Source organism: Populus nigra, chromosome 18 (genome assembly GCF_951802175.1).
Source record: "Populus nigra chromosome 18, ddPopNigr1.1, whole genome shotgun sequence".
Classification (NCBI taxonomy): Eukaryota; Viridiplantae; Streptophyta; class Magnoliopsida; order Malpighiales; family Salicaceae; genus Populus; species Populus nigra.
In genome coordinates this window covers 3,400,224-3,424,278 of record NC_084869.1, presented here as the reverse complement: position 1 = coordinate 3,424,278, position 24,055 = coordinate 3,400,224, and the positions used below count along the sequence as shown (strand labels likewise).

The 24,055-nt window shown below is 32.9% G+C and overlaps 2 protein-coding genes across 3 annotated transcripts; one reads left to right on the top strand and one right to left on the bottom strand.

Moving 5' to 3' along the window:
• The first annotated feature begins 2,767 nt into the window (after positions 1-2,767).
• LOC133678532 (uncharacterized) lies at positions 2,768-11,470 on the top strand. 2 transcript variants are annotated; one of them, XM_062100865.1, is made up of 11 exons: positions 2,768-3,378; positions 3,707-3,964; positions 5,682-5,924; positions 6,111-6,260; positions 6,575-7,962; positions 8,791-8,864; positions 8,976-9,057; positions 9,143-9,268; positions 9,441-9,547; positions 10,279-10,436; positions 10,797-11,470. In XM_062100865.1, the coding sequence occupies exons 1-11, from the start codon at positions 2,779-2,781 to the stop codon at positions 11,043-11,045; spliced, it is 3,435 nt and encodes a 1,144-aa protein (XP_061956849.1). In that variant the 5' UTR covers positions 2,768-2,778; the 3' UTR covers positions 11,046-11,470. The 2 variants fall into 2 exon arrangements, with proteins under 2 accessions (XP_061956849.1, XP_061956850.1); XM_062100866.1 differs by lacking the exon at positions 10,797-11,470 and having other exon boundaries at positions 9,451-9,547; positions 10,279-10,417.
• Positions 11,471-14,138: 2,668 nt separating this feature from the next.
• Positions 14,139-19,398, bottom strand: LOC133678078 (surfeit locus protein 1). The gene is made up of 6 exons (XM_062100262.1): positions 19,162-19,398; positions 18,946-19,046; positions 17,183-17,421; positions 15,412-15,586; positions 15,049-15,332; positions 14,139-14,435 (listed from the first exon to the last, which is right to left on the bottom strand). The coding sequence occupies exons 1-6, from the start codon at positions 19,325-19,327 to the stop codon at positions 14,366-14,368; spliced, it is 1,035 nt and encodes a 344-aa protein (XP_061956246.1). The 5' UTR covers positions 19,328-19,398; the 3' UTR covers positions 14,139-14,365.
• Between the last annotated feature and the right edge of the window lie 4,657 nt (positions 19,399-24,055).

The window sequence follows — 24,055 nt, the reverse complement described above, 5'->3', positions numbered from 1 at the left end:
AACCAGTAATTTGGGATATTATATCAAAAATACCATATATAGAAAAGTGATTAAACTCAATTTCCAACAAATCTAACATCGAATGATGAATTATCACTATTATTATTATAACTATTATTATTCTCATTGTTATTATTATTGTCGCTACTACTGTCATTGTTATTACAGCTATCACCATCACTACTATTATCAATAAGTAATATCATCATCATCATCATCATCATCATCATTATTAGTATTATTATCGTTATCACTATCATTATCATTGTTACCATTACTATTATTTTTATTTTTATTATTGTTATAATTATTGTCATCACCACCACAACAAATATTATTATTTTATTCTTATCAATATTATTGTTGTTGTTGTTGTTGTTGTTGTTATAATAATAATAATAAATATTACTACTACTACTACTCTTGCTGCTGCCGCCACCACCACCATTATTGATATAACAAAAAGTATAAACTTGTTTTGAAGGATAAAATTAAAGACCATAAAAACTCTGATAAAAGGGCAAAGAAAAAAAAAAGGACCAAACTGAAATATATATTATAACTATTGAAAACAATTCATAAATTTAATTTGAAGTATATAATTAAAAACTATAAAAACTTTGATAAAAGAGTCAAGGAAGAAAAAAAATCAAAAGTAAAAGGATTGAATTGAAAAACATCATATACACAAATTAGAATTGAAGGATTAAAATTGAAAAAAAAAACATCTATAAAAGGAATAAGAATGAAATAAAAAACTAAAAGAATAAGGACTGAAACTATGAAAGGAATACAAATGAAATAAGAAATGAAATGAATGAGGACTGAAATGAAAAACAAAACCTATAAAAAATTGTAATTGAAAGACTAAATTATAATAAAAAAACTTCTATAAAAGGATTAAGAATGAAATAAAAAATTACAAGAATAAAGACTGAAATTGAAAATCAAACAACAAAGAGAACAATGATGTATTTTAGATATTAGGAGAGATAAAAAAAGTAAAAAACTAAAACAAACACCGCCAACAATTTGACCACCACAAGCTTATACATGCCACATCATGTGAAAGAGAAGACGATTCCACATCTAATAAGACGACAGATGGCTAGATTTAGCAACTGGGTGGTGTAACACGCGCCAATAGATTTCTAAATAAAAAATTGAAAAGTAAACATGAAAAATACTAAAACGCCTCAACTGACTTGTTAAAATACGTATGTGAAAATATCAAAATACCCTCCAAAGGCAAAAAATTTTTTTTCTAAGGTTATAAACGTACTTTTATTGAACATCGATTATGGAAAAACCATAAACACCAGTGCCCAGGCGCTCAACAAATTTTTGATCTCGAGAGAAAAAATATTTTTACTGTTAAGAAGCTTGTGAAAAGTTAAAAAAACCCTTGATCAATAATTATAAGTTTTTTTTACTCTAAGGTCAAAAAATATTTTTGTGGTATAAAAAAATAAAAAAGACTCATTCACCTCAAATAATTTTTTAATGACTTATAAGCAAATGAAAAATACCAACAAACCTCCAGCTTCAAGACTTATGTTTTTCCCACTAAAAGATAAAAGAATAATTTTGGTTGTAGCAATTCATAGTAAATTATGTGCAGAATTGGAATGAAACTCAAGTCTTTTAGCTCTTTTTTATATATGTAGATATAAAAAATAGTGAAATTAGAACTTTAGAGACGAGGACGCTACTATAAAATATATAAACAAATAATGGTCATAAAATAATAAATAATTTTTCAGGAGGCCAAATGCATATTTTATACGAAACAAAGCCTTAAATTCAAGGATATATTAAAAAAATTAAAATTCGTTGGTACTAAAATTAAAACTTTGTGAACACCAGGGACTAAAAGGAAAGCTGAGTAGTGAGGAATAATTATCAATGAATAAGAAAAAGCCAGAGTCTTCAACTCTCAATCATTAGACCTCAATCAAGGTTGTCAATTCCGTTTCGGTAGGTGTTTCGTTTTTTTAATTGGAACGGAATGTTTCAGTTTCGGAGTGTTTCGGCGTGCCGTTTCGGGGTTGTACTGTTTATATATATATATATATATATATATATATATATATATTCAACAAACATAATTCAAATTCAAGATAAATTAATTATAAATTATGCAATACAAACACAATGCCAAACAAATATAATTTCAAAATTTAAAATATTTCTAAATAGTTAAGATTAAATAGATCTTTAACTTAAAGTAATTCAACTTAAACAAAATATCAAAATATTATGAAAGTAAAATGTTTTAACACAAATATTTTAAATATAAAGTTAGGTCAATGTTATTAAGGCTAATGAAATCTAAAGCATTCCTTGTTTTGCTCAAATTCCTACAAAGTATAAACATGAAAAAAACAACATGAATATAAACCATATATATTAGTGATAAATCTAATTTTAAAAAATTAATATCATTATTAATGAAAATAGTAATAATAATTTTCAATGTTATTATTAATATCATTGTTATAGAAAATAGTAATAAAAAAGAGCTTTTTATAATTGGATGGTTTAATTAATTAAATTGAATAAGGTTCAATTTGATTCAATGGCTTTTCAAGAGCGGAACGGAATATGTGGAATGGAACCGGAACGTTTCGGGCGGAATTTAGCCGAAAAATCCGGAACGAACCGAGATTTAAAATGAGATGAAATTTGTTCCGTTTTGTTCCGTTTTTTGAATTGGTATGGAATGTTTTGGCCATTCCGGGCGGAACGGAACGGAATTGACAACCTTGACCTCAATGAATGCCTCAGCCCTTCTCTTCAAACGCAAACAGACAAACGAACAATCTCCCTCTCCCTCTTTCTTCACAGAGAAACCATGATACCCATTTCTCCCTTCTATTCAATCCTTCCAAAACCTCCTTTCTCTCTCTAAATTCACTCTTTCTCCCTCTCTCTATAATGGCGATCGTAACAGGAGATCGTTACCTGGAAAAACTAGTCAAATTCGTCGAAGAACAAGCCGGTCCGTTAATTGACGGAACCCTAGTCTTGAAGCTCAACCCAGCTGGTCTCCACTACGTGAATTCGCGACTCGAATCACTACACGAGCTGGAGAATTTGTTATCCGGAGCTCCGGTCGATTATCTTCGCGCTTACGTTTCTGACCTTGGTGACCACCGTGCTCTCGAGCAGTTGCGGCGTATTCTACGTTTGTTGACGGAGTTGAAGGTTGTTTCGGTCTTGCCTCTTCCGACGCGTGATCCCACGCCGGTTTGTTTGGTTCCGTTTGGGAGGTTGAGGGTTTTGGAACTTAGAGGTTGTGATTTGTCTACCTCGGCTGCGAAAGGGTTGCTTGAATTGAGACATACTTTAGAGAAGATTGTTTGTCACAATTCTACTGTGAGTATTTTTTTTTATTGAATAGGTTTTGTGACATTCACTCTGAAAAATATAAAAAAGAAACAAATTAATCACGATTTTTATACTAATAGTGGCATTGATTAAAGGAGATAGTCCTTGAATTGAAGGATTGAAGGAAGGGATTGGTATTGCAATTTAATTAGAATTTTAATATAATTAAGTAAAGAAACAACTTATTTAATGTGCATTAATTTCTTTGTGCTGTCTAAATTTTATTTTATGATTTGGTTATTTGTAGTTGCCTTCTGTTTTGGATATTGGAGTGATTTTTTTTTTATATTCTTTTTTGGTTTGTTGGGTTATTTAGGATGCATTACGGCATGTATTTGCAAGTAGGATTGCTGAGATAAAGGACTCGCCACAATGGAGTCGGTTGTCATTTGTATCTTGTGCGTGTAATCGATTGGTTTTGATGGATGAGTCTTTGCAACTTCTTCCTGCAGTGGAAACTCTTGATTTGAGTCGAAATAAGTTTGCGAAGGTGGATAATTTGCGGAAGTGTACCAAATTGAAGCACTTGGATCTTGGGTTCAATCATCTGAGATCAATTGCACCCTTTTGTGAGGTAGGGATAAAAGCCATTAAGCTTCAAATCCCATGCTTAGTATTTGGTTGCTTTCAAATTTCAGAATGCACTATATTTTAATTTTAAAGTATACTTCTAGTTTGTTGATTGGTGGATTTTTCTTTTCTTCTCTCTCTCTCTCTCTCTCTCTCTTTGTGTAGTTGATGCTGTATCCATTGCTTTGCTTATTTTATATTTTCCAGCTGATACTGCTTTGTTGATGGCAGGCATCATAATTGCTATTCTGATAGTAACACTTAAGCTAAAGTAAATTATTAAAGATCACTGCTGCAAAGGAACATATCTTCTTCAAGCATACTGACTTTAATTGACCTAGGCACTCTCATTCAAGCTTTCTTGGCAACTAAATAAGCCAAGCTCAAATTTCGATTTTGCTACTCAAATCAATAACTTGACTGCTATGCAAGTAAACTGTAATTGTGCATAGTAATGAAAGTATATTTAGAGGTGCTGAAGTTGAACACGCGACATCAAGTATATGCATGCATGTATGTAGGAGTCTAGAGTTTCACATGTGGAGGATACATGGAAGGAGTGGATTAGATAATGTGGAAGTAGTGGATTAGATAATGTGGAAGTTTATATTTAGAGGTACTGAAGCTGAACACATGGCATCAAGTATATTTATGAGTTTAGAGTTTCATGTGTGTAGGATACATGGAAGGAGCGGATTATATAATGCGGAAGTTCCATAATCCAATTGTTAATGTTTTTGGGGCAGGATTCTAATCATGCATTAACCATCTCCAGAATGATCCTGGGTAAATGAGGATGGGTATTAGAGCTTCTGTTGGCAGTCTGATAGATATTGGAGCTAATAACTTGGCGAGGGCAAGAGGTGCAGTATGGAACATGATAATGTGGCAAGTGGTGAGGCAACAATTAAAAAGGTGATGACTAATGAGGGTTTCAAAACTATTTGGTCTCTTGGAGGATCTCCTAGTTGTAGGAATTTGTTGTGGATTTATTGGGAGAGGTTGTGGTTGTGGAAATGAGTGCATGTGAGATGAACAACAGAAGAATGTGGCTCCAAGGTGTGAATGTGCATAGGTCGATACCCAAATTTGGTATAAAAGAACTAAGATTAGGTTGTCTGTTAATATGGCAATGTAAACATGTAGTTGTTACTGTGTAGTTGATAAATGTGGAACATATGCAATCCAGTGTTTATTTTGGGCAAGTGTGTTCCAACAAATGCCAAATGTATCATCTTCTTTCCAAGAATTCTCTAGGATTTCAGGATCACTCAGAGTCTACCTTACATGCAAAACCCAGGGAGGGAGTTGTCTGCCTTTGAAACATTTCTACTTTATTTCAAAATTCAATTAGCTATCAACATAACTCTGATCCAAAGGAAATGTTATTCAGTAATGTAAAATTGCTGAGGAAGAAACAATTTGAGAATCCCTGACAGATATGTCTCTCATCTTTCCATCTTTTGATAGACAGTTAGGCAGATGATACACAAAATGTTAATAAGGGAAATTTGCTTTTGCTAGAATAGCTCTATCTAGAGTTGCAACCGGTATTTTCAAATTTCATTGGTTCTCATTGTATAAGTCTGGAATATATACTGTTAAAACTCAATAGCAGAATGATTCAATTAAATTTTTTCTTAAAGATTTATTTCCTTCCACTCTAATTTTTTGTCTTCAGAATTAGCTTTAGACCCATACACTGATGTTTTTCTGTGCAGGTGTCCTGTCACATTGTTAAACTTGTTTTGAGGAACAATGCTCTAACTACATTACATGGGCTTGAGAATTTGAAGTCACTTGAAGCACTTGATGTATCCTGCAATATAATTTCCAATTTCTCAGATCTGGAGTTCCTTGCTAGCCTCCCATGTCTACAAAACTTGTGGTTGGAAGGAAATCCTTTGTGTGGTGCCCGATGGTATCGAGCTCAAGTATTCAGTTATTTTGTTCATCCAGATGCTGTAAGTGATGATCCAGGGGATTGTGTTTCTTGATTTAAGATAATGCAAGAAATACAAGAGCATAACCTGTGGATGAGTAGAATGTAATGTGATATTTAAAGGATACTTTTCATAACTCCATCATGAATTGTGTAGTCCTAGTAAACTAACAACTTTTTAATTGTTTCCTGATGCATGGTTGCTTAGGTGAAGTTAGATGACCGGGAAATTAGCACAAGGGAGTTTTGGAAGAGGCAAATCATAATTGCCAGCAGGCAGAAACAACCAGCCAGCTTTGGATTTTATTCTCCTGCAAAAGGAGATGCTCACGGAGTGGGGATTATGAACAGGAAAAGGGTGAGAAATATTGATGTGGATTGAGCCAGCCCTCATATTAGTCAGTCCTTTACATATTGACAGCATAATATTTGTGGGATGATTTATTTAGCCGTCTTTTTCTTCTTGTATTTCTTTCCACTACAGTATCATGGTAAACTGAATTCCTCCCAGCATCAAGTGTGTATTATGTTTTTTATTTCACTAAATATCTGCCTTTTGTTTAATAACTCGCAAGTCTTTCAAATATAACACTGTATTTCTCTCTACGAGTCAATTAGATTATTAACATTAACTTGGAGAGGAATGACATCTCCTTATATTACATTTTTCAGGGAAAAGTATCTCGTCTTGCTTCAATTGCAAATAAAGAAGAGAGCATGTATTTTTCTTCTGACCACGAGTCTCCAACTTGTGATTATGAGATTCAAAGCAAAGAGGAGAATGCCATGTCTGATGACGAAGCTGAAATAGTCGATCTAATTAATAGAGTTGAGCTCATGAAAAAGGAGCGTTCTATTCTTTGGTTGCGAGAATTTAAGGAGTGGATGGATCATGAATCAGAGAATATTGTGGATTGCAGTACATATTGTGGGGTTACATTGCATCATGCCAAGGAAAATCATCCAATAAACAAGTCAACACAGAAGGACCACTGTGATAGTTCTAGATATTCCTTGGATGCGCTTCAAGCTTCAGGAGATGAGACCAGCACAAATCTCTTTGAGTCTGATAGTTCATTTGTTGACACTGGTTCATATGGTGGGGTTGCTTTACCAGGTATGGGGAACATGAATCTAGGACAGAAGCATCAAAAGTCTTATTCAAATGAAGGGTGTGATAGCATGTCTATGCAAGGTAAAAGTTCTCACACAGATAGCTCTACTGTCCAAGGAGTCCATACAATACTTGAAAATGGAAGCATATCACTGTTAACCGCTCATTCATCTTCTGCTTATCCTAGGTCTCCTCCTCATTATGAGGAGGACATTTTGCATCGACGCCACAACTTGGTGGAAGAAATTCTGCAGCTACCTGCAGAGTCCTATTCAGTGGCATCATCCGATGGTAATACAAGCTCTAGTGATGATGATTTATATGAACTTGGGCCTTCATCATATGAAGTTGATAAATCAGAGAATGGAGAGTACTTGAATCCCGGGGCTGGAGGGCACTTATTTTCCAATCTTTTGAAGGATCAAGGACATGGAATTCATCATGTGAGGAAAGAGGACAATTATCTATTTGATTCACAAACCCCTAATTCACCAAAACTCTTAAATTCAAACTGCAATGATATTTCCTCTGGTTCCCATGATATTGAAATTGCTAATTTTTCCAACCAAGAGGCTTATTTACTGGAGAAGAAGAAAAACAAAAGGAAATCAAGAAGAAGAGTCATTTCTCTGTTAGAGAATGTGGTTGGCAGGATAGGGAGACCAGAAAAATCAGATGGAAATGAGGATACCTGTGGAGCTGATTTGGTGGAAGAGCAGAGGGAAATAGTTGTTCATGGGAGTGGTTTTCATGAAATTATTGATAAAAAACAGCTGTACACAAACTCTATTGCAACCTTGGATGCTGCAAATGTCACTGGATTCTCTGATGATTTTATTGAGAAATATTTTAATGAGAATGTTGCCGATTCCAGAATTAATGAGAGCATTAGGAGTTATATGTGTTGTGATTGTGTACTTGAGCCAGAATCCTTGTGCAGAGAAAGGTAAACATCTTGTAATCGTTAGAAAATGTGGCCTATGGAAGAGCTTACTGTTTTGTTTATTTCCTAAGCACAATAACCATTGCTATTGAATTCTGGAATGGCTATAAAATTTGGGTCAGCATGTTGCTAATTGTCACTATGCTTTTGCATTAGTTTTTCTTCCCTAAAATTGGTATTGATTTTTGTTCATTATCATCAGTGATGCAGTATTGTTTGTCCATTGTTTAGCATCTAACAGATCTGCTGTTGCTTATTTAGCTCTTTCCATAAACTGTATATTATGTTTTCTAGAAGCTCTAGTTAAACAAGATATCAGTGAGTTGATTCCTTTTCAACTTTCTTTCTTCCAAGGTCTACCGTGTCTTACCAGCTGAATGAAAAAAATTTAGATTAGTAATTAATGTGAAATAATAGTTCACTTTTTTTTATCCACAGTTGTATACAGACAGAGGAGGATGATCCTGCCTCAATTTTGCTTAGATTACTAAATATAAAGAATTAAAGTATATTAGATTTTAGATTGTGAAGGGAATTTTTTTTGTGAACTTGTAAACACTCCTTTCAATGAAAATTACAATAATAGGTTAAATCTGAGGATGTTCCCTGCTAGCATCTAGTATATATAGCTTTGCATCTTCAAAGGCTGATACTTGATACTAGATTTTCACTTTTTGCATAACCAAGCACTCCCAGGTTTCTGGACTTATAATATGAGATGCAAGCTCATGCTGACCTTAGCATATCTGTCATGTCTTCTTTTTATATCTTATCATGAATATCTAAGTATGTTATTGTAAAAATTCTATTTGTTCTCTTTTTTACTTTCAGAGAAGTAGTCTTGTTGCTGAGCAGTGAAGACAAGCTGTATGTACTGCTCATTGATGTAGCATTTGATGGATCAGGTTAGTTGTCAAGTCTGTAGGAGACACCTATGCTTCTGAATGTTGATTACATGGAAATTTTCTTATCTTAATTGCTGAATTTTGGAAGTTCACTTAAATGACATATTGCAGGAAGCATTTTAAGTTTGCTGGGTTGGTATAGGGTTGAAGATGTTAGGGAAGTTTTAGTTGGTATAGGACTTCAGGTCGTGAGGTTAGTGTTTTCTTTGGTACTATTAGTAATTAGAAGACTGATCTTTTATAAATCTTGAAAAATGTATTTCACTCCTGTTGGTTAGGGTATACATTGAGAGGGGAGCAACCTACCTATTTCTAACACGGAGCATTGAGAAGTCAAGGCAGTTACTCCATATCTTGCAAGTTTCCAGGGCATGTTCAACAAATAATAAATGTTTGTTAAAAAGGTGATCTATCTTATGCCCCTTTCATACATGGATGGGAAATTTAATGCCAGTGTTTTGGCTTACACCCATCTAAGATGTTTTTTTTTTAATTTTTTTTTAATAAGTGCTCTCTATTTGTATGTACTTTATCTTCTTTGTTGTAAGACTCGGGTGTTGGGAATTTATATGGCAGTTTGGAGCAGGTTCAGGTCAAGTTGTTTGATCAACAAATATGTAGAGGTTCAAAACTGAGCATATTCCAATATTCTATGGTGCATCTTTGGCACAGGCAGGATGAAGGTATGCATCTCATTGGTTTAAGTTGATGAAGTCTTATTGCATAAAACAGGTAAATGGTCCCTCAGATTGTTGTGATGTACAGTTGGATAAAATGAGGCAGAATAGGTAACTGACTTTGGAAGTTTATTCTTATAGCCACATCATCAAAAGCATGATTTATCAAGCCCACTGCATTTATTCTGGTTTTTCTGGCTTTCATGCTTATGAAAGATTAAAAACTGATAAAGACCTTAGCTAAGCTTGTTTCATGCAAATAATTCCTGAGGGCTTCTTGTTTAGTTTGTTAATTTAGGTATTATTAGTATTGGTTTTATCTGAAGAATTAAATGTGAATCTGTATGATGATCAGATTTGTTATGACCACTGAGAAGCCAAAATGTTGTTATGAGGTTTACATAGCTATGTTCTTAGACACATAGTTGATCCCATGCACGATAAAGTTTAATTGCAAATGTAGCTTTATGATTAACACTCTAATCAAAATGCTTGGAATCTCTCTTAATTTGATTGAAATACAAATTTATATCATAATACTTTCCTAATTTGATTGAATAATGTGAAACTTTTCAAACAGTTGTGGATCAAACTATTCTTAATTGTTGTGGCATGCTTTCAAGCAGATGCTCTATGATGTGAAAATAACGTGTGGATTTATTTTATTTTTGAAATTCTTATTTTCCTTCTTACTTAACCCAACCATTGGCTATTTATACATGATGATTTATGGACAGAGGATTCATGGCTTCCCAGATCACTTTTTGTAAGTGGTGGGCATGTGCTTTTGTGTGTTGAAGATTTTAAGCAGTTCAACAGTCCTTCCATGGATGCATCTTCACCTCCATATTTCTTGTTTGATTCATGTTGCTCCATCAGTGACGTGTCGGAGCTGGTATGTTTCAGTTTGCTTAAGCTTTTATTAGTTCTTTCGTTCATAAAATTGCTTGCTTGTTAGGGCAGCCTATTGATTATTCATCCAAAACGTTCAATAGTCATTTTTTGCTTGATAATTTGCTTGCGTCCACCCTTTACTGTGTTGATGAGATAATTATGACTAGCTAAATTAGGCACATACAGGCTGGTTTTCTTTTCCCTCTTCTTTTTTGCTTTTTGGAGTGCGTCTAAGAAACTGCTTTCCTCAAAACTAAAGGTCTTTTGGGCACTGTATCTGCCTCCATTGTTTTGTGCTAGACCGGTTCTATTGAATGTGCAAAAGGTTATATATCTGTTAAGATCATAATTCCATTTTCAGGTCATCGAAGCCAAGGAGAGTTGGTTTGTGACCTTAGCCCTTCGAAATGCCACAAAAAGCTTCTGCCTCGCATCCATATCTCAAAAGGATGTCAAAACAACTAGCAATGATAACGCAGCTTCAGTTTCTTTGACATGGAAGCTTAAGTGGTTCTCGAAAGAGAGCCTATTAAATTTTGTGGCTTTGTTAAAGGCAATTCATGCAGCAGGGGCAGCCACAGCACCATTGCTGGTGACGCATACTTCATGAGCCCGGCCCGCATTCATGTTTTTGTTTGTCATATTCATTTCATTCTTTTTGATTTAGGGTTTTCATTTTCCTTGTCTGGTAAATGCATTTAGTATCCTGGACATGGTGAGTCGATAGCGTTCTTATTCTTTCATTTGTATTCTTTATGGTTGATCCTTTTTCTCCTGTACAGATTGTACGGTATAGAACATCGAGGTAAATTGTCATTAGCTCGGTTTTGATTGTCCATGGATTGCCTTTCTTGTATTTTTTTTGTTCATATCATCCTGTAGGTGTCTATTGTGCCACCATTTAAGAATGTGCAGCTGTTAGATCGATGCATTAGACATTGTATGATTGAAGGAAATCGTGAACAAAAAGCCTGGGGGTTCTTTTGAAAATCGATTCTTTTCCTGAAATAACAGAGATTCTACTCAAAATGCAAACGCCACTGTCTCTCTCTCTCTCTCTCTCAATAGATAGATAAATATGGGATGCCCTTTGATTTTTCATTTATGAGAGTGCATGTTTACTGTGAGTTTTCAGCATTATTGACCTAAAATAAGCATCTTGCTTCAGTCGTGCCAACGAGTTTTCAGCTTTGACATGGTAAATGATCCCTGATACGTAAATTCCTTAAAATGGCAATCTTTATTTTCTTGCATGTGAGTTCACGTAAAAATTTATGTAGTTTCTCACTAGTTCGCCGGGATGGATAGGTTTTTTCCCAGCACAAAAAAAATGAACATGTAAGTTTTTTCAATGTTTATATATATATATATATATATATATATATATAAAATCACAATTGTAAATTGAAAGGTTGATAGGATGATGCATATTAAATAAATCAAGAATTGTTTATACCAATAAATTTAAAATAAGAAAGTTATTAACTATAAATAAAGATTAAAATGGAAGAATTAAGAGATAAATATAGATTAAGAATTTTAATTTTGTAACATGGACAATATATCTAGTTATGTTTAATAATTTTATTTTTTAGGAATTAATGTCTTATTGAATAAATGATAATAAAAAAAATTTAATAAAGTGATTGAATAAAAATGTAAGTATAACTATAAAGAAAGAATGCCTCCTCGTATAATAAAAAAAAATATATCGAAATCTTATTAGTAAACAAAGTAAAAATTAAATAATATTATATTACATTAAACATACAAATATGTTAAAATTAAAATGTAAAAAAATCAATAAAAAAACAAAAATAAATACGATAAAACTAGAGGAAACAATAAAAATAAAAAGAAATCAATGAATAAAAAAATGACCTAAACATATGGGCCGGGTCTGAATGGCCAAGACGTGCATGGGCTTAAAATGTCCAAGCACTTGGTTTTGTTTTTTTGTTTTTTGTCTAGGTTCACACGTTTAGATTTACTTAATTTTTTTTAAGTTTTAAAAGTGCTGATGATAACTTCAATTTTTTTTAAAAAAAATAAATAAACAAGATATTTCTCTCTAAATTTTAACTACTGCGATAGTGGAAAATTAAGGGTGATGAAATTTTTACACAGAAAACTTAATTTTCAATTAATTTTTTTTTTACCCAGAATACTTGTAAAATACTTCAGAAATCCATTAATGATTTTAAATAACCTAAAACCAGTTCATACATCCAAAATTAACCTGAAAGAGAAAAACTTCCCGAACTAGATTGTTGTGGGATATCGGGGAGAAAAGGAGCATTCAAACAGGATGCAAGAGTGAGCGTTCAAATAAAGACAAAGCCGGAGAAAAAGATGCGGCTAGTTTAAAGATAGAAAAGGTAGTAAAAGCCTACGTGGAAATGGGCTCAGGTTCAGGTGGAGCCCACAAGGAGGGTCAATTTTTAAAATCCTTCACTAGAATGCCATGGACATCAACATGTACTCAGCCTTATGTTGATTGTTCGTTGTCTATTTTTCATGCTTTTTTTTTTTATTAATTTACGTGGGGATGTCCGGGCCAGCTTGTGCGCACCACGACTATTCTCCACAGCTCACTGGACATCCTGCAAGCCCAGGAGCAGGTAAGGCACCGCGGGGGTGACAGGCGTGTACATAGAGGGTCGAACCCGGGACGGGGGCGGAACAAGTCACACGGTTGACCACAGCAACTAGACCCTCAAGTGCTTCATGCTTTTATTTTAACTGCACTTATTATGGTTGTAACTTCTTTATGGTTTGGATTATTTATGATTTGGATTACAGTTTTGATAAATTATATATAATATCTATTTTTATTATTATTTAACTTTAAAAAATATGCTTAATTAAGATCATTTTCATTACCTGAATTATAAATTTTATTGATTAATTCAAGTTGATTGAAGTTGATATAATATGATATATTTTTTAAATTTCATTTCTAATTTTTTTATAACTCTTTAATTTAATTCTATATTTAGATCAATTAAAATTCAATCAACGCTTAACCAGAAAGGAATGAAAAAAAAAAACATATTGTTCAACTAAATTAAGTTATTGTGATCGTGTTTATTATTATAATTGTAAATTTCATGTGTTAACTCAGGTTAATATAACCTGTTTTTTTTTTCATTTCACTTCATTATTTTTTTTATTTAATTTCTTAATAATTTATGGTTCATATTTAAGCTAGGGTTAGGCAAATATTAAAACAACAGCGCGTGATTTTTTTAACTAAATTGTCATTTGAACGTAGCTACTAGTTCGCTCTTGGCTTACTATTGAGCAAGCCACACCAAGTATTTTTTTTTCATTTATGAACATGTAAGGTGATTGATTTATTTGGTCTATACACCAATCGAGTTTTTAACCATTATTTCATATATTTCATCACATGCAAATAAAAATAACAATGTTCATAAAAAAAAAAAAAAGAGACTGACAAAACTACCGAGAATTCAAGGTCCTGAGTTAGGAAAACTACATTTTATTTATTTTTTCATCGACTCCATTTTTCTGATGGATCATTAACTTCAAATTTTATGCATAATCAATAAAATTCAAGAGATCTTCATTGGCAAAGGCTATCCAATATTAACTATGCAATTTCTGCTTTCCCTTTATCATGTATTCAAATCACTTTTGAGATGGAATCACCAAAGTTTTCCAATATAGAAATAAGATGCAGGAAATGACTGATCTATTAAGATTTCTTATGCCAATAGCTGGGATTCCTGCACCACCCAATGTTGCACCATATCAGCTGTTAAACCACAATGGATATTCATGCACATTTAGTTAAAATAAAAGGGAAAAACAATCAGAATGCAGTTTGCACCAAAATTTTCAGACATTTTCTTCTCCGATCAGCAGTTCCAATATCCAAGTAAAATCTCTCACAGTAAAGACTAGCTATCTTCGGCTCTTTTTTGGCCTTAGTCTCTTAAAGGCCATGAATGTTACAGCAGCAGAGAGAGAATACCTGCACACACAAAAAAGGAGGAAAAAAGAAGAGAGATAGAGAGTGAGTTACTTCCAAAATCTGTTGATGCACTGAAAATTGCTCCATGAGAGACTAAAAAGTTCATGCTACACTAATAGGCATGGTCACTTATAATCTCCCCTCCTGCAGTCTCTTCCACCTTAAAGAAAATTAGGTTTAATACCAGTATTTGGTATGCTCACCTAGATACTCTGACAAGCTAAATTTCTTTTATGACAATAGCATGTCATAGTTTTAGCATATTTCCTATGAAGCAACTTAAGCGCATATTAGACTTCAAAAGTTTTAAAGCACACTACACAGTCACAAACCAACAACATCAACTTTTTAGAAAAGGATCTAATTAGGGAAATATTAGGAAATTTCTGTGTTTTAATCCAACTTTTTTCTCTATTTAAGATGCTGGGAGGTGGAGGATCAGGACCTAGCACTGCCATGCCTCATCGGCTGCCCGTCTAAACCTTGGGGCCTTCTGAGCAGAATGAAAACTTTATATAAGGGAACAAATTTATACCGGATAATAACATAAAATATCAAAGCACATGCTGGCAGACAGACTTCAAGTACACAGAAATAGCTCGAGAGAGCATACCAGGTCAGTGTATAATTGAGATGGTCCTGTGGCATGACTGAACTTCGAATCAAGGCATTAACATCCTTGGGTACAGGGTAAGGACAGCCTGAATTAAAGTTTTCATTAATGTCTTCCACATATATGGTATTCTCAGGAAGCCCACAAACACGGGCAATTGCAGGAACATCAACATAGAACCACTGGAAGGAGCTTGGATCATTTGCAGGAACAAAAATGCTGGGTTTTTCACTACCACGAACGACTCCAACAACTTCTACAGGAGAGATGGAAGGGATTTTTTCCTGTATATGCAATAAGTTAAGATTGTATCTTTGGTGGTGGGTCTCAATACCCAAAGACAAACAGAAGTACAGGAGACACCTCAATAGTTTTTGGCTTTTTGGACCAAAATCTCCACCAAGAGCTTTTCTCACTCCCTTGGGCAGATGCCATTGCTATATCTGAAGGTTGTTCATCATCTTGTGAAACTTCCAAAGAATTGTCTTTCCAGCTACGGGGTACCCATCCTCTATTGACAAGAATCGGTGACTGCACACTGTAGGAAAATTACATCAGTTAGCTTAAAGAGAAACAGACATCCACTTACGAGTTCATAAATGTAGAAACACAAATAACATCCACTTATGAGTTCGTAAATATAGAAACACAAATAACATTGAGGAAATGCATAGTGTGATTATGCAAAAGTCATATCCATGAATACTGCACGGGAAAGAATACATTGTTGAAATGTGCTCTCTCTCTATATACATACATGTTTTCAGAAGCCTACTCCAATATTCATGTTGTCAATGAATGCTTGATGTCAAATAACCACAGGAATAGTGTACAATCTAACCAAACATAACTTCAAGGTCAATTTGGCACTATCTTAAAGTTGGGAAGACGTCGAACAGTCAGTATATCCCTTGAAAAAGGTTTCTTGATGAGAGATAGTAATACATTCTTTGAAATGCAAAGGGAGATCAAAAAATTTGAATATGGCTGTAAACCACCAATGGCAAAGAGAGTGTCACATACAAATAAACTATAGTAGATTAAACTATTTACCATCATTCAACAATTTTTAATGCCAAGCTAAATCAGTGACACTAGCCCTCAGAACTTTTAGTAATTTGTGCTCAAATATTATTCATTTCAATAGGAATCAATTGCTTCAGAAATTTCTAGTCTTACCTTCTGCTGTGCTTAACAGAATAATCACTACTGTACTGATCATTTTTTTTTCCTTTCCCATAGATGAGGTACTGAATTGATCTACTATGTTGTGTATGATATTATTGTTATTTTTATACTGTTAACATTGTCAAACCATATGAATCAAAGTTTTGTTATGATCAATGTTCAGAGTTCAGATTGCCTTGTGAAACAACACGATAAAGACAGTAACACTAGAACACTATACACAACTTTCCTTCAGAGTTCAGATTTCAGAGCCTTCAAGGATAAGATAATATAGTAATTACTTTCTACAACAAATTTCACAATCAGTTGCTTTAATACCCCAAATGAAATTAAAACATGACTCTGTTTAAGGTGTTACTTAAAAGAAAAAAGCCAATCAGGATATCAGGTAAATAGTTGATTGCATCTCTGGTGCTAACAATAAAACTAACAATGCAGGAGATTAAGAGAAAATGATTTCACTCCATTGAGTCAAAAAGAGAGAGAACACCATTAACTTCCAAGAGAAGGTAATAAGGTAGAGAGTCAGGCAATCAAGCAAATGTAATATTACAAGAAGAAAGAGAGAAAATATTGGCTTGATAAATGAAAGCAACGATTCAAATGCATAGATCTTTCACCATCAGTTCATATTCTACTTAACTTTGGAAAGCATCCATATTGGTTAATACCCATAACAACCTTGGCGATCCCAGAAACTTGAGAGCCTAGAAGTCAATACTTGTAATGTCTATGGTTGATATTTCAAGAAAAACTCAGAATAAATTAGGACATTTGAATGAGTTTTAGTATACCTTACACGTTACAGCTTGGTGAATTACCATGGAAAAAACAGGAATATGACATATACAGATAAAAAGCAGGTGCAAATTTGGCAATCTAGTTGGCCTCACAGAGAGACATGGCAAGCTGCCTGTATTTTTGTCAATACTAAAATTATGCTTACCACTCAGGGTTTTTGGAGACTGGCATAAGTGGTGTAATGATATAGTAGCCATTTTCAGTGATTCCAGAAATATTTCTAGAACGTGGCCCCACATAGATTGACATTTTATCATAAAAAACTCCTTTGCATGCCACTCTCCTGAACTCTAAATCATCCAGCTGTTCAATAGATGGAGATATATCATTGAACTTCATCGGTTCCATTGCCAATCTCCCCTCTCTATATTCCAGCATTTTGATCTATAGGGGCAGAAAATGACAAACATATTAGTTAAGCAAGCAAGACTGTAAACAGCCTTTATGATTAAATTTAGCAAAGTGGCATTATCTATATGTGGAAAGGGATAAAACTTGTACTCTCTACGGTTTGCTGTGTTACAAGCAAAGGCTTAAAGTTACATATAACATTTACATCCAGTTTGTTTGTCAGAAAGTGTCCCCCTGGAAAATACTTTCCCAACTTCCTAATGTTTGGCTGCATTTTTTAAAACTGTTTAATGTAATTTACTTTCCAGTTGAAAAAACCCAAGCTTTAGAGGGAGGAAAGTGTTTTCAATGGAACATCTCCCATGAAGGGCCAAAGAACTGATGTGGCACACTACTTCATTGTCCTTGTATAAAAAAACATTAACATATTCATAAAAATATTTTAAAATATATCATATTATTGGAAAATAATAAATTTTATATATATATATATAGAGAGAGAGAGAGAGAGAGAATACATCATAATAAGATACCATAGAAAAGAAAGTCATTATCAATGTGCATTGAAAATGTTTGACAGTACCATCTAAAAAAGGGTAATAGCTCAAAATTCTTAATTTCTAATTTATTTTTTATGACACAAGCAAACACCAAAACATGGTTTCCGACTCATTTCATGATACATCCAAAAATTGAAAAGTGATCCATTTTCTTGGAAATCATTTTCCGTTGAATTCACTTTCCGTCAAACAAGCAAGGTATTAAATGCATTTTCTTCCTACAATAGCTTTCAGCCACCTTATATCAGAGAAAGAATAGAATTAATATTAAATATAAGAACTCCCAAGCTAATATCATGATAAGAACAAAAAATGCAACGCTCAATGTTGTACTCAAGCTCACAAAATATTCACTAATCTATCTCTTTGCCATCAATTTCACAAACCCTTAGCTTCCATCCTAGTTTGTGAACCTGCAACCATTATGCTTTATCACAGCCAATATCCTAAGCCTTTATGCAAGGAAGGTTTCCATTGTTCTCATACTTGTTTCCACTTCAGTATTTATTCTAATCCAAGAGAGCGATCACATAGCCATGGGCGGGTCTTAATTTTGCTAGTAAGCAATAAAACAGCTTCTGAACTCAACCTTCCTGGAGAAACCAAATTGATCCTTGGAGAGACTAACATTGGATACCCTTAAGATAGTTTCTTCCACAAGTATTTCACAATATACATATTGGACCATCTTGATGCTAAAACAATGAAATATAAGTAACAATAAATTCACCAAACCACTGTCATGGTGTTGATATTCGAAAGCAAGCATTACTAATACAATTTGTTGCAACCTATATACACCCACTTAAACTTAAAACCAACACTTGACAAGCAGTATAATATTCAAAAACGAATTTCAATGGAATCAAGAGCCTACCAAAAACAAGTTAAGGAAAACATTAAAGCAATAACTAAACAAACAGACAGATATTGAGAATTGATTAAAGAACCCAAATTAAAAAGGCAAGATACAAGAAATGAAGGAGAAAAACAGAACCTTGTCCTGCCTTCTAAGAACCTGCCAAGTTCCAAGGCCAAAAGTGATAGCTCCAGGTAAAAAGAGTAACCATTTTGACAATCTTGAACCACTCTCTTTTTCTGAAAATAAAAGGAACCATTTGGAACTCCCATAACTAATCCTTGAATTTCTTGATCAACCCAGAAAGAGAGGAAGAAAGTAGAAAACCACAAAATATATCTACAATGCGCATACCTGGAGGCTGTGCAGAGATGGTGGCAGCAGAAGCGGAGCTACAAAAGGGAGATGATGAAGATGAAGACGGGATCCAATATTTCGGAAGGGAGTCGAGGGACCCGCCACTTCTAAGCTGAAGAGCGTTACGGAGATTCCTTGTTAGTGGTCTGGACATGGAAGCCATATCGAGGAGTCTTGCATTTGATTGATTGTTGCTTTCGATAAATCCGTGTCTCTAGCAGTGAGGGCTTACGGGGTTTTGACCGGAAGGAGAGATAGAAGTGGACTTCCTCTGAGGCCTAAAAGGCCCAGTGGGCCTTATATTGAAGCCCAAGAAATTCAAAAAAAAAAACTAGGGTTTTACTCTACACCCCTCATCTCCTATATAAGCAAAGCCCTTCTCCTTCCACCTCACAGTGGCTCTTAAACTTTCTGCTCCGCTGCAGAACATGGCTGGTGGCGGTCTTTCTCTGTGCTTGGCAGTGTGATTATGCAGCTGGTATTATATTCACCGGATCCTTTTGTTTTGTTGAAAGAAAAAGGCAACGCGTCACTGATGTGCTAATTTAGATAGCGCAATCGGTCCTTTTAGTTGCCCATATTTATTTTCTTATAGCGAGTTATCATGCTTGCAGTTGCCGTCTTCACCATACGGTCTTTTGCATTCAGATGCTCGTACATGCTCTTTTCCTTCTATTTTTCCTCCGATGGGTTGTTTTCTGGGGTTGATTTGAGGTTTTTTTGATTGACCCGTAAGCTTAAATTCTTTCATCACTGTAATTTGAATTAGAATATTGTTAATACTTACGTTTTAACATGTTATTTTTTTCAAAAACAATTGAGTTTTTCTTGTTTCAATTTATTTTTTTAATATTTTTGAATTGTTTTATATATTGATTTTAAAAAATAAAAAAATATTATTTTAATATATTTTTAAATTAAAATTATTATAAGTAGCATTATTTTAACACAAAATATTTTGAAAACGTTCATTTTTTTCATTTCTCTTCATTTTAAGTCTAAATTCTTAAATTTGGTTTCTACTGGAATATTTATTTGGATTTGAAATTGACTTTCAGAGTGGAAAAATATTAAAAAATTAACCTGAGCTACGTGGCATATGCGAATCACGCGCTGGTCAGGTGATTACCTAGGAATTACATGCTTGTGAAACACACGTTCCAAATAAAACCCGCAAAAAGAGAAAAAGCCTGACTTTAATTTCCCAAACCGAAGTGCCTCGAGTTAGGGCTGGTGGCTAGATGGAGAGAGAGAGAGAGAGGGATGCGATTCGGGTAATTAAAGTTGATTCGTCTCAAAATCTAATTTAAAAGTTGAAATTAAAGTTGATTCACTCATTCTAATTTATAAATTGAGATAAATATGTTATTTTTTTTAAAAAAAGTTTGATTAAATTAGGATAATAGATGATAATAAATTAATATTTATTTTAATTTGAAATTAAATTCTTAAAGTTTGATTAAATTAGGATTAAAAACTTAAATTTTAAAATAAAAAAAATACTCTAATAATAATTACTATTATTATCTATAACTTTATACAAGTTACCGAAACTAAGTATTGAGTCAATAATATTTTCTAATATGGTCTCATACAGAACATATAATTCTCTATGTATTTTTAAAAACAATAATTTATTATTTAGAAAACTTATATAGAATAATAATAACAATATTTATTAACAATATAACAATTAATTCAAAGTTTAACTTTGATAATTAAAAATAAATTCACAACCTAATAACCAATTATTATTTTTGAACAAAAATGTAATGATGTGTCAAAATATTAACAAGATAAATCCAATTAACAAGTAATTAATACCCAACTAATTATATATTATTTGTTCAATTTAAACTTATTCAATTTAAATTAATACTATTTATTTTTATCAATTTCATAAAAATTTAATTTCTCTAAAATTTTCAGGATAAGAATAAAATTAACAACATATAATTATTACTCATTAAATAACCCATCATTTTTTTGAATATAACACATCTAATCAAAATAATTTCCAAGATAAAAATAATTTCAAGAGGTTGGCGGGGGGAAACGTTTTCCTTTCCATAAACCAAATAAAAACTTGCTGAGAAAAAAATGACCAAAGATTGTATGAAACAATATCTGATTTTACGGTGAAAAGCAAGAAAAATCCCCTTCCAAATGATCAAACTAAATTTTTTGAAGAAAGGGAGAGAGAATATAACATTCTTTTAAGAGAAAGAACACAGTTTTTTTACGGGATCGGCTTAGGGATGAGGATTTGTTTGAGTCGTGTGAAGTAACCTGTCTAATTAAGCTTTGATTCCCAGAAATACCATATCAGAACGTTGTGAGCAAATAATCATATATTGATTATGATGATTTCTACATCAAATTAAGGATCTGTTACCTTCAGATCTCATGCATTCTTAATTCGCAGCAACAAATTAAGCAAATATATACAAACACCACCACCCTTTGTATGAAACATCATCTACAGCTGCAGGAAGGAGACAAGCAAAAAATGAAAGAAAGAAAGAAAGGCAGTGGCACACAGTATGGCGCGGCTCAATCCAACCATAGATTTGAACCATTCATCAAGGCCACTGTGAGGATGAACTGTGCCAATATCTTGAGTTAGTTTGCAAGTGATTCTAACTCTGAAATCAACCAATATTTATAGGGTTTTTGCATAATTGTTGGTAACGAATTTGTAATATACAAGAGAGAGATTGATGGTTAATTTAAGGGGAAGCACATGGAGACTTTTCCAAGAACATATGCCGATTGTCTCTAGCTTTACATGCCGGCCTTGTTCTTTAGAAATTAGTTGGCTGGACTAAAACATTCAAACAGCCACCACTGGCATTTCTCGTTAAGATAAAAGCATTAGGTGGTAGTGGTGTATGCCTACATCCTCATTAATTTTAAAGAGAGGTAATATTATATCTTTGTCAATTGAATCTTAGCAAGTTTCTTCCATGTTCGATAAAGAGCTACTCTCATTTTTATCAAAATCTTTTCCATTGAATATACCAGTTTATTCAACTGCAAGTTAGATTGATCACTACTAGAAAATTATATATATAAAAAAAAAAAAGCACCAATAAAAAAATATTTTATCGTTGTTTATCAATGAAATTTATAATGAAAAATTTCACTTAATAATTTCGGATGAAAATGACAATAAAATAAAAAATAAAAGACTATGTTGGCATAATTAACTTGTATCATGAGATTTTCATCGGTGATTTTAAAAGAAATTAAAACTTAAAACCAATTCGTTCTCTCCTCTTGTCATTGTCATTTTCTTTTCTTTTTCTCCTACTACCCCCTCACAAATATGGTGTCAGCATCTCTCCTCTCATCTCATGTATGATATCTTGGCTAATTAATTAGTTATTAATTCCTTTCTTTTATGCCGCTTAATTCTAATTATTGTAAAGTTGATAGTAATTTAATGGTTGCATTTATTAACATCATTACATAAGATTACATGTATATACAGAAAATAAGTAGTTGAATAAGGCTAATGAATATAGTATATTGTTGGATTTTATTCCTTGATGATTCTCAAATATTCAATTATGCTCGCGTGTCTTTTTGTCTTAGGTTCTATTACGCAAGCACTTTGATAAATTATTTATGTTTATAGTTTTTTATGTTTTATTTATCTTTATTCTCAAAAAAATTTCTTTTTTTCTTTTTTTTTTTTAAGTTTGTTCTTGATTTTTCATCTTATTTTAGATTTCTTTCCAATCATTTCACATTTCTTATAACTATCAAGTATTGTTCTTGTTGGTTTTTTTTTAATACTTATTTTCTTTCTCCTTGATGTATATCTAATGAAATTGTGAAAATTTCAAACTGAATTAGGCTTTCTGCAAACTATGATCCCAGGCTAGTAAAGTGATTGAGCTTGTAACTATTTTGGTGGGTTGACAGGGTGAGTATGTCGAGCTTTCTTGTAAAACAAGTTCTTTATCAAAACAAAGCACCCTCCAATATTTAAGTTAGGAAACATATAGGAACGAAACAATGCGCAGGGGAGTAAAGAATGTAGAAAAGTGTATATATGAAAGTTTTGTGTTCTGTCTAAACTTTTTGGATTATTGAATGGTTATTTTTGGTTTCAAGAAATGTTGTATGGTTGCTTATAGTTGTTAAAATTATTGTATGGTTACTTGTTGTTGTTGATATTATATGAAATTATATGGTTTGGCCAGAATTGTCTTAGCTTGACTTGAATATTTTACATGGTAATCATATATATATTTACATACCTTGATCACACTTACCTCGTGGAGCATGATGTTATATATATCTCATGATATGTAGAGTTGCAACTTACCACGAGTTTCTAGGTTTTCATATAAACTTTCTAAACAAATGAATCTTTTTTGGCATATAATTTTTTTTATGTAGAACAAGTATCATCTTTCGCGATAATAACACTATTTATCACTAATATTTTTATTAGTAGCGCACGTGGCATGAAACAATAATCAATGTAATCACCATGGCTAGTCAATGATAGTTCATGTTCTATTTGATGATGAGTACTTTAGCTTACTTTAATCATCCTCTTAAGTAAATAAATTTCTTGTGCTCATTTGAATGTAAACATGTCTTTAAGGAATGTAACATTTCTTAGTTCTATTATTTTATTAAGATAAATATCATCAATATTTAACTTGTGTATATGAAATCAATATGCATTATTATTGTAAGTATATCCAATAAAAATACAATACGTAATTTTAGTTGTATCTTTAGGGATCAGGTATTGTCACTTTTGCAAAACACCCTCACACTTTTGAGATATTTATTAAAAAAAATATTCTACCTTTCCACAATTCATATGATGTCTTCTCTAATTTTTATAGGGTATTTTTTTAATTGTAGA